We start from the raw sequence: 14,246 nt of genomic DNA on the forward strand, positions 1-14,246 counted from the left end.
TGTGAGCCTGATCGGATGCTACCTCTTCTCCTGCAGGAGACTACTGGATTGACCCCAACCAGGGCTGCACCTTGGATGCTATGAAAGTTTTCTGCAACATGGAGACAGGCGAGACTTGCGTCTACCCCAACCCCGCATCCGTGCCGAAGAAGAACTGGTGGAGCAGCAAGGGCAAGGAGAAGAAGCACATCTGGTTCGGAGAAACCATGAACGGCGGCTTCCACGTGAGTGCCCGGCGCTCCGGCTGGCCCCTCACATGGGCCCTGCTTTCTCCTCAGATGTGTCTGTGCCTTCCCCACATCCCCATCAGTGTTCCTTCAGGTCTTAGAGAGAGGGAAAAGTATCTCCCCCACTGTAGCTAGAGAAGAGGGCCTCTGAGTTTGCCCCACTCCCGAGAGTCCTCCAAGCCGCCCTAGCACCTGACGGATGCTCTGAGCCCCAAACAGCTGGATTCCCATGAGCCTCTGGTCCCAGCAAATGCCAGCCCTCAGGGCTCATACCCTGACCCCTCTGCCTACTACAGTTCAGCTACGGCGATGGCCACCTGGCTCCCAACACTGCTAACGTCCAGATGACTTTCCTACGTCTACTGTCCACCGAGGGTTCCCAGAACATCACTTACCACTGTAAGAACAGCATTGCCTACCTGGACGAAGCAGCCGGCAACCTCAAGAAGGCCTTGCTCATCCAGGGCTCCAACGACGTGGAGATGAGGGCTGAGGGCAACAGCAGGTTCACGTACACTGCCCTGAAGGACGGCTGCACGGTGAGTGGGGCTGAGGCTGTGGCAAGGGTCTTGTTCCTAGAGTGACGGGATCACCAGAGGCTCGAGTCAAGGAGATATGGGAGGAGACGAGCTTAGTGGCAGATGAGGGAGAGGTATACATTGTATCAGCTCGTCCACTTTCTCGTTCAGAGGGAATAAAGACATACTCAAAGTGACTCTTGCTCAAGTATTCATAAAAAGTGTATGAGCCCACATGCCAGAGGGAGGGTATCACAGGTGGGCACAAAGGTAGGGGACGTCTCTGCCATCTAGGAAAGAATTGGAGAGGGCTTGGGCAACCAAGAAAAAGCCTAGGGAGCCACCTAGTGTAGTTCACACTTTTTGCGGTTGCTTGGTTTGGGGGCATTGTGCAACTGACCCTTGTAAGATATCTACTGAATAACATCTCCCCCTTTTCTCCCTAGAAACACACCGGTAAGTGGGGCAAGACTGTCATTGAGTACCGGTCACAGAAGACCTCACGCCTTCCCATCATTGACATTGCACCCATGGACATTGGAGGACCTGAACAGGAATTTGGTGTGGACATAGGACCTGTCTGCTTCTTGTAAAACCCCGAATCTGAGAACCACACAATCCATTGCGAACCCAAAGGACCCAAATACTTTCCAGCCCCAGTCACTCTAGGATCTGCACTGAATGGCTAACCCGACCTGACGTCCATTCATCAACCCTCGCCGTTCGGACTATTTTCCCCTTTCTGAGAGACCTGAACTGGCAGACTGCAAAATAAAATCTTGGTGTTCTATTTATTTATTGTCTTCCTGTAAGACCTTTGGGTCAAGGCAGAGGCAGGGAACTAACTGGTGTGAGTCAAATGCCCCCCCGAGTGACTGCCCCCAGCCCAGCCAGAAGACCCCCACAGGTGCTGGGCCCAGGAACTTTGTGTCCTACACAATGGTGCTATTCTGTGTCAAACACCTCTGTATTTTTAAAAACATCAATTGATATTAAAAACCAAAAAATTATTGGAAAAGACACATGGATTTGTGTTTTGTTCTGTTGGTTTCTATTAACCCTTGATCTTGTAGGCATGCCCAAATATGGTCCCAGAGCTGTCTGCTGCCCTTTCAATCCAGGATGGTGATGTCACACTGCCTGGCTTGGTGAACACATACAACTGCGTTTGTAAGCTTTGGCACTTTGTAGAATCCAGTGGTGACCTGGGACCAGAGACGAAATTGAATCAGCCTTGTGCTATTGAGACAAAATACTTGACATTGGTTGCTTAAAAAATAAAGCAAGGTTCACAGTCTTGAGGCTCAAATGATAAAAATAATACGAAGTAAGATTAGAAAATGAGTCTTTTGTTGGATCTGTTAACAAAATTAGGTGGTCGTATTGATTTGGATCTTCGGTGAAGGCAGCGTGTCATAGCAGGACACAATCAAAGCCATTGCTCCTGCCTCAAGCCAGGAAGCAGAGTGAGAGGAAGAGACAGAGGTCCCACGGGGTCATTTGAGAGTCCGCCCTCAGCGACCTCCACTAGGTCCTGCTTCTCAAGGCTCCACCACCTAAGAGGATCACCCGGGGGGACCAAACCTCAGCACACACACCTTTGAGGGACGATATACTCAAACTTTGGATTCATTGTTTGGGAAGTCTTGGGAACCAGAGGGATGACCTTGTTCTTGAGGGGGAACATGGAGCACTGCTCTCCAGCAAGCTGGAGAAAAGGCATGGTACATGGAGATCTCAGAGCACATGGTTGCGTCCTGCTGGGTGGGAGCGATGGGAGACACGGAAAGCAGGGTGGAAAAGGGGGAACGGTGGGCAGGAGAGCTAATCCCCCGGGGCCACTGATGCAAACCATCTAGATGCTGTTTGCATCTTTCTGGAAGATTCTGGGGCAAGGGGATCAGGAAGTTGTCTGTAGTCATCACCCCCACCCCCTGCCCCTCACCCCATCCCCATCCACTCCACAGACTGTCTCTGACTCCAGACTGGAACAGAAAGCCTCCCTTCCTCTACCCCTTTCTCCACTAGAGGGTCATGATGGTGGCGATGTGTAAGTGGGCAGGAAATAAATTCCATGACAGAAGAACTCTGTGAAACAAATGTCAAAGCGTCTCATAAACATGACAGCCATGCTGTTCTCCGACCCTTTTACCCATCTTGCTCCCTTTGTTTGAAGCTGGCAGCTTTTCTTTTAGAGAAATAAGGAAAATAAATAAGGAAACTTGGGGGGGAAATTATTTGCATTAATATTCACCTTGTGATGTAAAATTAATTGAATGAAGTGCTAGTGCCAGGGCTACCTCGCGGCAATCAAGGAAGGAAAACAGCAACGTGATGTTTAAGAGTCTCATGCTCTACCAACTGAGCTAGCCGGGCGCTCTAACGTGAGGTTTAAAAACACAGTTGGTGCTGGGAGTGTAGCTCAGTGGCAGAGAGCTTCCCTAGCAGAATGCAAACCCCTGCCTGGGTTTGAGTCCCAATTCCATACACTTCCCCACGTAGTTAGACTACTTCATAGGGAAAACTAAGTTAACACCCATCAATGGAGAGTTAGGGATGGCAAGGGGGAGGCCCACCCACTGGGGTGGGCACATGTGAAACTTGTCTCAGACAGCAGGTGGCGCTGAAGAGCTGCTCTGAGTCGAGACTCAGAACTTCCCAACTCATTCCACTAAACTCTTCCCTCTATAGTGACCACTCAGAATAAAACGTCCAGCAGATCCTGATGGCTGGCCTAAAGCTCTATGGGAAGCCATGGGGTACCTGGGTCATTCCTTGTAGCCTACCTGCTTCCTGCCCTGGAAAACCTAGACATAAATGTAACTGCTCCCCAGGGAATGGAGAGAAGCAGCAAAAGGGGGGGGGGGGAGAGGGGAGCAGAGTGAGGATCACCGGTCTAATGACAAGGCACCGCTTGGCCTCCTGGGCTGCACCCCAACCTGGTCGAGGGCGGAAGGCGAACACAGTTTGGATTATTATTAAGTCCTGGATCCCTGATGCCCTAGGAAAAGCAGGAGGTCTCTCCAGACAGAATAAATGCATCGAGTAAATTCCCGAGCCAGCAGGGCTGAGCAGGGTGACCTGCTGATGACCAGGGCTCGATTGGGTTAGTTTTACAGCTTATAATTCTTTTCTCTGGGAGCACTTGCCATTAAGACTTGGGAGTAGGAGCCAGATGTTCAACCTCCAGGTAAGACTTACGGTCAAGTTGTTCCTAGTTTGCTCACTTCCAGAAAGACAATTCCTGACATTTCCTGAAAGTCTCCCCTCTAAATAACCAAAGGGACACACAGTATCTTCAAAGTAATGAAGAATTTCATTTAGAAAGAAAAAGAAAGATTATTCTGTCCCAGGGAAACAATCTGTGGCTTGTTGACAGGCAGATTCTTGTAATGATCTATTACATACTTTGAGCTCAATTCCCCCGGATAGTTGACTGGGATCTTAAAGGTCCTATGGTGAAGCAACCAGAATGGCACAATAACCCCTGGAGATAAACTGTGGCCTATATGAGGTCTGTTGAGCATTAAGTGTCTGGAAAAGAATGTGTCAGGAATTGCAAACCAAGCATGCAGCAGCCTTCAACACTTTGGGAGGATGTACAGATATGTAACTAAAGGAGATTTCTTTCTGTATGTAGTGGGTGCTCAGTCAGATGGCTTCATCAGCAGAGTGAGGCCAAGGGAGAAGACAATGCAGGCTGAGCTGCTGAGCAACAGGAAGTGAGGCACTTGGCCTACAAGGGTGACAACTTCAACCCTCAGAACCCACATTTAAAAACCTTACCAGATCGGAGAGATAGCTCAGCTGCCTGCTCTTCCAGAGGACCCACGTAGGTTCAAGTCCCAGTATCCACATGCAGCGGACAATCATCTGTAATGCCAGTCATAGGGGACTGCATACGGGTGACAGACATGTACATAAAATAACGGTATAACGGTGCTGGAGGAGACAGGCAGGTCCAGGGTCCACTGGCCACCCAGCCTGTCCCACACTTCACGATCACTATGAGACCATGCCTCAAAAAACAAAACAAAAAACAAAAAAACAAGGGTGGCACTTGAGGAAACCTGAGGTTGACCTCTGGCCTCCACATGCATGAACACGTATGCATGGACACGCACACACATGACTGACAGACAGTATGCTAAACCATGCAGGGACCCCAATGTGAAGTTTAGGATGCTAAAAATATGAGCAGATGTGAGACTGTGTAGCATTAGGAGACTACGGTCAACTGTGCTTGCTTCAATTGCTCTTATTTGATAGTAGCTAGGTTTTACAATATCAAACAGCAGCTGTCACTAAGGCATGCGGTCACACACACACAGTCACACACACACAGTCACACACACACAGTCACACACACACAGACACACACACTAAGTACCAAAACGAGTAGCCTTTTCAAAACTATAGAAAACATTTCGAGGCTATTTTTGTAAAAGAAAATAAACAACAACAAAAACAAAACGAGGGGTGGGTAGATGGCTCAGTTGGTAAAGTGCCTGTCACAGAAGCATGAGAACCTGAGTTCAGGTCCTCATCAGACATGTGAAAACTGGGTGTGGTGGTGTTCATCTAGAACGCAGTACTAGGTAGAGACAGGTGGAGACCTGGAGCTTTTGGGCCAGGCAGTCTAGATAACGATGATTCAGTGAGAAACTCTGTTGCAAAAAAAAGTAAGAAAGCAACTAGGAAGACACCTGACATCCTTTGGCCTCCACGCACAAGGATGGACGGACGGATGGACGGACAGACACACACACACAATCTAGAAAGGGAAATGGAATAACTGAAGAAATCATAGTGTGGACATTTTCTTATACGTGGGGCATAATTTTCTTAGGGCATCGGTTTTTAAAACAATGTGCTCGCTTTTTCCCTGGACATGCTGGCAACCTAATCAGCCTGATTACAGTGCTAAGCCCTGCAATTTTTAACTAAATCATGGGTATTATCAGCAAACTAGTTATCGTAGTTTGAAGGTTCAAAGGGTGAGGGTAATTAGACAAATATTGAAAATGAGGCCAAGAGAATGGGCGCAAAACCTAGTATTAAGCCCCATTGCAATCTGCTGTGGTACAGTGAGGGGCAGGAGCCCACCTCAGCTGAGCTCTGGACCTAGCCATTCCCTGCTCTGGCTATCTAGGTGATTAGAATCCAGCACTAGCTGGAGAAACTTCCAACCTCAAACCAGGTCTTCATATTAAGCCCGAGGAATCGGGAAGTCCCTGGAGAAACAGCTTCACTCCTCGGCATCGCTGCCCGTCATTTCCAACCTCCAGAGGGCGCTGTGTGCTCTGATCTGGAAGTGCAACCCCACCACTCTGCACACAGAACTGTGAGGTTGCTCCTGGGGCAAGCAGGACACACCGCTGGGGTACTTTGTCTTTTCTTCCCTAAGCACACCCTGCGGGATCCCCCTTAAGAAGCAACTCTTCCAAGTTCGTCTCATGGGTGCCTGCAAAGGCACACAGGCAAGCAGAGACAGTGCAGATCAATCAAAAACATGGTTTATTTTTCTATCAAATCCCCAATCCATGTCCAGCCAGTGGATCAAAGGTACATCAAGCCCAACAGTAGGCTGGGGGTGGGGGATGTAATAACTTTGTAAGGGAAAGGAAAAAAAAAACCAAACCTTTCTGTAAAGCTCCTGGGCATTAGGGAACAGATGGAGACAAATGCAGCTGTTGAGGGGCTCCTTGAAGGTCCTCTGGACGCCCCTCTTGCTGGTGGCTTCTGCGCACACTACTGCGGCACCCATACATCTGCAGCGTCACCAACATCCTACCTTCATGTCACTCTGGTCTGAAAGGCTAGAACCCTGGTTCATCTCAACAACAGCCGAAATAGCTGAATTCAATTCTTCAAGCTGTAATTGAGTGCTGACTATTTGCTAGGCACAGACTAGGCACTGGGCAGTGATTTTGCTGGTTCCAAGAAAGACACAAGGTGCTGTGAAGACGGCTCTCCCGTAAGTGCGGAAGGATGCTTTCTGTGGGTTCAGAGAACCACTTCCTCCTCCCTTACCCCATGCAGGGTCAGCACGGACGCTGGGCTGTGGGGGCAGATGTTAGCTTCCTTCTACAGGTGCAGCCGCTGGAGAACTAAGGGCAGGCTCTAAACAGCTGTGGAATTCGCCCCGCAATCCACATAGTGTTGTGTCTCCAAGGTGCTCTGGGACACGTGGCCAATGTATGAAATACTCACAGACGTCCTAGCAAAAAGAAGATCATGAAGAGACTAAACAAACAGGAAAAACTTTTTTCTTCTTACAAACTGAGGGGCTAGAACTCATCTGGGTCCCAGGCACCTATCTTCATGGTTATGTAACCAGGAGGCCAGTGGACCTATGTTCTAAAGTGCTGTGTCACGAGGTGATGTTCTGGGTCAGCGGCTACTAACCGGGGATAGTTTTACCCCATGGGAGCTTTTGGCAACATGTGGGTATCTTTGGGTTAGTTACAACTGAGTGGGGCAGAGGGTGGTAAGCACGCCCAACAGCAAGCAGAGGCAAGGGATGTCACTGCTAAGCTTCCACAGTGCAGTCTCTGGTGACAAAGAGCTCACTGACCCCAAGTGTCAACGGTGCCAAAGCTGAGAAACTCCACTCAAACCCTCAGATTTCAAATGTCTGTCCTACTGAAGTCTGTCATCTTTACATTTAATAGCCACAGCTGCAAGACTAGGAACTCTGTCACTGGAGAGTAAACTGGAAATACTTAGTACTTGCACCTTGAGAAAGCTGGTATGATTTTCACTCCCGAGGCTTCTGACAGGATCACATGTTTAGTTAAACTAGACCCCATTTTGGGTAGAACATTTCTTTTAGTTTTTAAAAAACTGCTTATTTTATGTGTATAGGTGTGGTGCCTACACATGTGTCTGTGCACAATAAGTATGTGTGGTCGCAGGGGCCAGGAAAAACGTATCGGATCCCCCAAAACTGGAGTCAGACAATTGAGAGCTGCCACGTGGACCCTGGGAATCAAACTTGGGTCCCTCAGAAGAGGAGCCAGTGCTCTTAACTGCTGAGTCATCTCCCCAGCCCCCAGAACATGATGTTCCTGGCAGCCTATGCAGGGGCACTGGGCTCCACCTCTAGAGAACACCACCAGACTGCCGGGTCTGAGCTGCGAGGCAGGTGGCGGGTCTGCTTGCAGTCACACGCCTCTAGTGAGTGTGGGAAGCTCCCAGGTGGCCCCAGGCGGAGGGAAAAGCCAGGAGGAGAGAGGACAGAGGACATACCTCAGGAAGATCACAATGTTGTGCACCAGGACGGCAGGTACCGTGCAGATGAAGCTGTGGACCACAAATACGGACATGGTCAGTCGGCTGAAAACAGAAACAAGAACAGTCTCCCAGGAGAACCGGCAGGACAGGGTTCAGTTACACTACCAAACTATTTGGGGTACCCCCCACTTCGAACCAAAATAACTGCCAAGGACCAATGGTTCAGAGACCCTCAAAGTGTCATTCTCAATGTCCCAAATCATGCTCTCTGCTTTTCAAAGTCATCACATATTTAAATTCTAGAGTTTGCTAATGTTTCTAAATTTCTTTAGAAATTTCAGCATTTCAGTCACATATCAAGTGATTATTTCCTCCCCAAAAACTCTCCAGAAAGCCAAAACTCAGGACTCCACAGGCCAAATCTGGGGCTTAAGGTAGAGCTGGGGACACAGTCAATCGAGGAGGACTCTGAATCTCTTCAGGCAGGCAGCACAGTACAGAACTCTGTCCTTACTACACATAGGAAGATGGTCCTCCCACCTCAGCCTTCACAGTAAAATTCACCTGAAAAGCAAACAAGACCGGGCATCAGCCTGTGACAAGCAAGCTCTACTTACAGCATCATTGCTGAACCATTCCCCCATCAAGGACAAAGCCCCTTCCTGCGCCCGGGAGCCTGGCCTAAGTACTTCCCACCCCTTCCTTTGAGAAGCCTCTGGCTTCAGGCTGTAATTCCACCTCTCTTATCAACTGTTTTACTGGCCAAGGTCTTAAATGCTGTTTTCTGTCTGTTTCCGATTGTTCATAATGACAGAGCCCACCAGGTCTTCCCCGGATGGAACTGAGAGGAAAGGAACGGAACTCCGGCATTCCCACAGGATTCCCACAGCTCCCATCCTCCTCCTTGGTAAGTGGGCGGAGGCCCTTCACACACAACATACCAGATGCTCACTCCGAGGGGGAATGAGTGAGACGTTAGTGGCCACATAGGTGCCAACCACAGCTTTCATGTACTGAACCTGGCTAAACAGGTGGGTCACTGCCACAGGATAGAAGTTGGAGTTCCTGATTTTCAGGGTGGCCTGGAAAGCGCAAGGGAGGAAATGAGAGTTAAGTGTCCTGGTCCCAAGGCTGCCAAGTGCACAAGCCTGGAGTGAGGCCCTAAGTCTTACCATGACATCAAGCATTACAAGGGAGTCCTGTTTATTAAATGTGACTTTCACCACTCGGATGCCATTGTCATCCACGAGGACTGAGTGTGGGAACAGGAAGAAAATCACCAAGCCGGATGCCAGGAGACAGAGCAGGACCGACAGGAGGACGTACTGTTTACTGCAAAGGACAGCACAGGGCGACCAAGGGGGGCAGTCAGATATCAGAGTCTAAACTGTCATAATTAACACAAAAGGTAGGGGTGAAGCACAAAGAACCCGGAACCACAAAGTAAGCAAGCAGGGGGAGAGCACTCGAACGCCATTTTCTCTGGGACGGGAAACCGATCCCTTTATTTCCTAGAACATCTGCTCACCTCCTAGGACACCCTGCTTCTCCAATTCCTTCCACTCCACCCTTCCATTTGACCCTCAACGTATGTCCAGCCTCACATTTCTTTTCCCAGACTGTAACAGTGGCAGGGACATTTCACTAAAGCAGAAGCACCAAAGGAAATGGCGAGGGTATAGTGCGGGGAGGAGTGCTGGCCTAGCATGCAGGAGAGTCTGGATTCATGCCCCAGCAGTACCAAAAAAAAAAAAAAAAAAAAAGCAGTAACAGTAAATGAATAAAGGAAATGGGGCAGATGCAAGGGCAGACATATTTTTCAAATAATTAACCATGAAGTAGCCTTTCATAAAAAGGAGTCAGGGTCAGAAACAGGTGTTAGCAGATGAGAGCAGGTCAACTCACGTTCTCTGGGGGCGTAGCCTCTGGTCACCGTGGGGGATCAAAGCCACCAACTCGTTGAGTTGCTCTAGAAAAGCAGCAGAGACTCACTGTGCAAACCCCACGTATTGGTAGCCCTTCTGTTCACATTTCGCTGCAAACTGCCACAGCAAAGATTCATCTGGGACCAGACACTAAAGAGTACAGTTTTGACTGAATGAACAAGAAACAGGTAAATGTAGAAACAGAACAAAGAAAAGAAAGCTGAGGAAATAAGAAATATAAACCTATAGAGAATGGCACAAATTACAAGACTTCTACTGGAGTTGTCAGAGCCGTGGCACCTGGGGAACCCGGAGTCGTAGTCTGACCTTACTGTACTGTCTTTGGCAAAGCCACAGAACTTCTTAAGGCCACTGTTTCCTCACTTTTCATCATTTGGAGCTCTGGAGTACATGGCTTCCAAGGTTCTTAACAGCTCTAAACCTGGGGACCCCTTCCCCCAGGGCCAATTTAGTAACAGCTGGTCCTAGAGATAATCCAGTCTCCATGCTTGACCCTGTCGGGTCTCTCCCGACCCCTGGAATTCTGTTGACCTCAGGATACTGAGTCACCGGCAGAGAAACAGCCTTGTCAACAAATCCCACAGCAGAGAAATAAATGTTCGAAACGAGAGCGGGGCCTCCACGATAGAGCTGATTAATGTTAGGAACCTGGGAAGTCTCATTGGGACACTGTCTAGATTAGATTAGGCTGGCCAGCAGGCATGTCTGAAGTGATTTTCTTAACTGGGTTAACTCAAGTCGGAAGACGTTTCATAGGCTGGGTCTTCCACTGAATGAAAAGGGTGAAACTGAGTACAAATATTCCTTGCTGTCTGCTTCCTATGACTACAGTGTAACCGGGCAATCTTAAGTTCCGCTGTCCTGACTTCCCCCCAGTGACAGACTATGACCTGGAGCTGTGAAGCAGAAAAAACTCTTTATCCCCCAAACTGCTTCTGCCAGGGCATTTTCTCACAGCGACCAGAAAAGATACCAAGGAATAATACAGTAGAAGTTGTGGTTGTTTGCTGCAGCTTTAGGCAATGAAACGTGAACCACAAAACTCAACAAACCCACATCAAGTTTATTGGAAAAGGGCTGGGAGGGGTAGGTGTTGGCCAACTGGGAACAGAGTTGGAAGGGGGAAGGGAAGAGAAAAGAGGTGAAGAGACACGGAGACAGAGAGAGGAGAGGAGAGCAGAGGAGAGGGAGACAGGAAAAGTCCAGTCTGCCCCGGGGGGAACGGCAGGAAAGAGGGCAGTGGGAGAGAGGAGAACCGTTAAGTGGGCAGGGTCTGTCTTTTAAATGGGTCCTTTGCACCAGCGTGCAGACTCCATGGAACCCTGGGCTGACCAGGGTACCGCCTGAATGCATTCCGCCAGGTGACAGGGGCAGGCCAGCATAATGCCTGAATCCTTATAGAAGTGAAGAAAAGAAAGGGTTCCAAATATCCGATCAAAAGAAGCCTACGATCTGCCCCAGGCTATCACGTGGGCCGAGCTGGCTACAACTCAGGGCAGTGTGTGACCATAAAGGGAGGGCTGGCTGGGGCAGACGCCAGCTTTCCATGATGGCTGACAGGTCTCACCTGCTGGGACGTAGCCCGCTCCTTGGCAGGTGTGACAGGTGATACTGTTTCTCCCCGTGAATTCCACATAGGGGAAGTGAGCGATGGCTTCCTCCTGCTCCCTCTCGGACTGCAAGTCCTCCAGGTTGTCATCCTTCTTCCGCGGACAAAATGTGCGGGCAGAGGAGGAATGCTGAGACCCCATGTGTCATCTCCTACACGAGGTGCGGGGATGTGCGAGTGTTAGTGTCTACATCGGGCCACTACAGGAAAGAAAAATCACTTCTACAAGAAATGTGAGATACTAACTGACAGGTTGCTACCTAAGTGTGGGCAAAATTCCTACCGTGGCCCTCATTTTGCAACAGCGTCCTGTGTCGTCCACCCCCCACCCCACCCCCAGGTAGCTAGGGAATGGGACCTGCCCTCGCTGGATCAGGCCGCCTCGCACTGCCAGGGAAACCCCAGCCCCCCGCGGTCTAGCCTCGCCCATTCCTCCCTACTCTTTGCAAACTCTGAAAGGCAAACAGGCTGCAGCCCCGACGGACAAACATCAGGCACCAAGTCAGTAAAAGGCCTCAGCGATCCCGCTCCTCCACTCCCAGCTGAGGGGGCGAGCTCAGGTCACGCCCCCGCCAAAAGCTACGTTCCGAAGGCCCTGCGGCGCACCAACTCACTCCGGGCAGTTACTCTCGGGACCACTCCTCCATCCACCTGCGCGCTTCAGCGACTCTTCCTCACGCCTCTCCCGTGCGCACGCGCACAATCGCCAGCCGGCCGGAGGACGCGGGCGAGCGCCTGCGCCTGCGCTCTGGTGCGTCCCTCCCACCGCGCAGCTGCAGTGCACCTAGACGCCGGTAGAGGGCGGCAGAAAGCAGAGGAGACGCTCGCCGAGGGGTGGGGGTGGGGGTGGGGGTGGGGGTGGGGGCGGGGGTGGGGGTGGGGGGGGTAGGTAGAATGCACCTCTGTGCCCCAGAAACGCTAGGAAAGGTTCACTAGAGCTTCCGGATCCGAGCGTTTTTGTGTGGAAAGACGGCGGCGCCTGTGGCCAAAGCCATTCCCACAGCACAGAGACTCGGAGTGTAAAGATACTCAACACCCAGATTCTGCCCTAGGTCCCGGGCCCGCTGCTGGCACAGGATCTGAATGCCTGAGAGCATATGGAGACCCACTGTGACAGGGGCCCCAGAGCTGACTGCGTGGGGGGAAGCTTCCGCCAGAGTCCTGCTAGCTAGCCACGGGAATGAAGCCCAAAGTTCAGTTTTGCAAGCTGGTCCTATTTAGAGACCACTATCCACAAAGAAACGTGTGCTGAACGTAAAGAGTTCCAGAGAGCCCCCCTAAAACCAAAGTGCCACAGAAACGAATGAAACGGGTGAAAAGGGCTTAAGATGAGGCTGGGAGCCCCATGCGATGGTGCATGCCAGCAATCTCAACGATTGAGATACAGGCAGCAGGACCACCACGAGTTCAAGGCTAGCCTGGCCACAAAGTTTGAGGCCAGTCAGTAAAGTGAGGCTGTTTTAAACCAAAACATAGAAGAAAGAGAGGATTTATTTTGATAGGCTGAAACTGGACGAATTAGGACCCATGTGAATGGTAAGACTGGCCACCACTCTCTCCCACACCTCCTTATGTCACTGCGGGAAATGTGGATGGTTCTTGTAGCTGTCTGGACACTGTCTAACTGCTGGCCACCACTGGTGTGAACCTTTACTGTGAAACCAAGAACCATCACCCCACTCCCCCTTTGGTCCTCAGCCATTCCCTGAAATGTATTTACATAACTCTTTGTGTTTCTTTCTTCAATAATCTGATGATGTTGGGAGAAATGAACACTCGACTAAAAATATATTGCTCAGCTCCCACGTGCAGTAGTTAGTCATGTGACACCGTTCTGGCCAATGAGGGGTAAGAGTGTAGAATTCTTTTCTAGGACACATCCTTAAAGGAGATAGAGACTCAAGTGATCCTCTGGCTTTCCCTACTTGCACTTTGAGCTTGATGTTAGAGATTAGAGCAGCTATATGGTGACTAAGAGGCCATGCTGCACAGAAGAATAAAGGAAGTCTAGTCCCTGATAGAATGCTCAGCTACTGAGCATTAATGTCTTCACTGTGGGACACGATCCTAACAAATACAGAAACTTTGCAAATAAAGAAGAAGGTCTTAAGCTGGGCAGTGGTGGTGCACGCCTTTAATCCCAGCACTTGGGAGGCAGAGGCAGGTGGGTCTCTGTGAGTTCGAGACCAGCCTGGTCTACAAGCGCTAGTTCCAGGACAGCCTCCAAAGCCACAGAGACATCCTGTCTCAAAAACAAAACAAAACAAAACAAAAAGAAGGTCTTATCCCAGCATTTGGGAGGCAGAGGCAGGCGGTTCAAGACCAGCTTGGTCTACAGAGTTAGTTCCAGGACAGCCTCCAAAGCCACAGAGAAACCCTGTCTCGAAAAACAAACAAACAACAAAAAAGGTCTTGGTTTGTTTGGATGGCTGGTTTTGGTTTGGGGTTTTTTGTTTGTTTTGTTTGTTGTTTTGTTTTTCCAGACAAGGTTTCTCTGTGTACTTCTGGTTATCCTGAAACTCACTCTGTAGACCAGGCTATCCTCAAACTCACAGAGATCTGCCTGCCTCTGCCTCCTGAGTGCTGGGATTAAAGGTGTGTGCCACCATGCCCAGCCAAAGACTTGGTTTTAACACGTGCAGACTGCCTTAGCCACACGGTGTACCCTCTGCCAGCTTTGGCTCTTAGAACACCTGCCCTTCAACAGAGG

General features: G+C 50.0%; 2 protein-coding genes across 4 annotated transcripts in view; one reads left to right on the forward strand and one right to left on the reverse strand.

Moving 5' to 3' along the window:
• Col2a1 (collagen type II alpha 1 chain) overlaps nt 1-1,765 on the forward strand; it is a 28,678-nt gene extending 26,913 nt beyond the window's left edge. The window contains exons 51-53 of the mRNA XM_040753893.1: nt 37-224; nt 524-766; nt 1,192-1,765. Of these exons, the coding sequence (XP_040609827.1) occupies nt 37-224; nt 524-766; nt 1,192-1,338 (578 nt within the window). The 3' untranslated portion in view covers nt 1,339-1,765. The remainder of the gene's footprint in view (nt 1-36; nt 225-523; nt 767-1,191) is intronic.
• A 4,480-nt stretch (nt 1,766-6,245) lies between these two features.
• On the reverse strand, nt 6,246-12,282 carry Tmem106c (transmembrane protein 106C). 3 transcript variants are annotated; one of them, XM_013111018.3, is made up of 8 exons: nt 12,151-12,282; nt 11,495-11,688; nt 9,887-9,950; nt 9,154-9,313; nt 8,923-9,063; nt 8,496-8,545; nt 7,997-8,050; nt 6,246-6,965 (listed from the first exon to the last, which is right to left on the reverse strand). In XM_013111018.3, exons 2-8 carry the CDS (start codon nt 11,676-11,678, stop codon nt 6,869-6,871), a joined length of 750 nt encoding a protein of 249 aa, XP_012966472.1. In that variant the 5' UTR covers nt 11,679-11,688; nt 12,151-12,282; the 3' UTR covers nt 6,246-6,868. The 3 variants fall into 3 exon arrangements, with proteins under 3 accessions (XP_012966472.1, XP_012966473.1, XP_021081161.1); XM_013111019.3 differs by having other exon boundaries at nt 12,143-12,247; XM_021225502.2 differs by lacking the exon at nt 12,151-12,282 and adding an exon at nt 12,035-12,133.
• Between the last annotated feature and the right edge of the window lie 1,964 nt (nt 12,283-14,246).

The sequence above is a fragment of the Mesocricetus auratus genome, unplaced genomic scaffold, assembly GCF_017639785.1.
Source record: "Mesocricetus auratus isolate SY011 unplaced genomic scaffold, BCM_Maur_2.0 Super-Scaffold_100010, whole genome shotgun sequence".
Classification (NCBI taxonomy): domain Eukaryota; kingdom Metazoa; phylum Chordata; class Mammalia; order Rodentia; family Cricetidae; genus Mesocricetus; species Mesocricetus auratus.

What these genes read in the sequence shown, in the direction of transcription:
- Tmem106c (XM_013111018.3), bottom strand. Translation starts at nt 11,678, where the DNA reads ATGGGGTCTCAGCATTCCTCCTCTGCCCGCACATTTTGTCCGCGGAAG. An exon ending in AGCGGGCTACGTCCCAGCAG is followed by an intron (nt 9,951 to 11,494) that starts GTGAGACCTGTC and finishes CTGCTTTTCTAG; the next exon opens with AGCAACTCAACGAGTTGGTG. An exon ending in TTGTAATGCTTGATGTCATG is followed by an intron (nt 9,064 to 9,153) that starts GTAAGACTTAGG and finishes TGCGCTTTCCAG; the next exon opens with GCCACCCTGAAAATCAGGAA.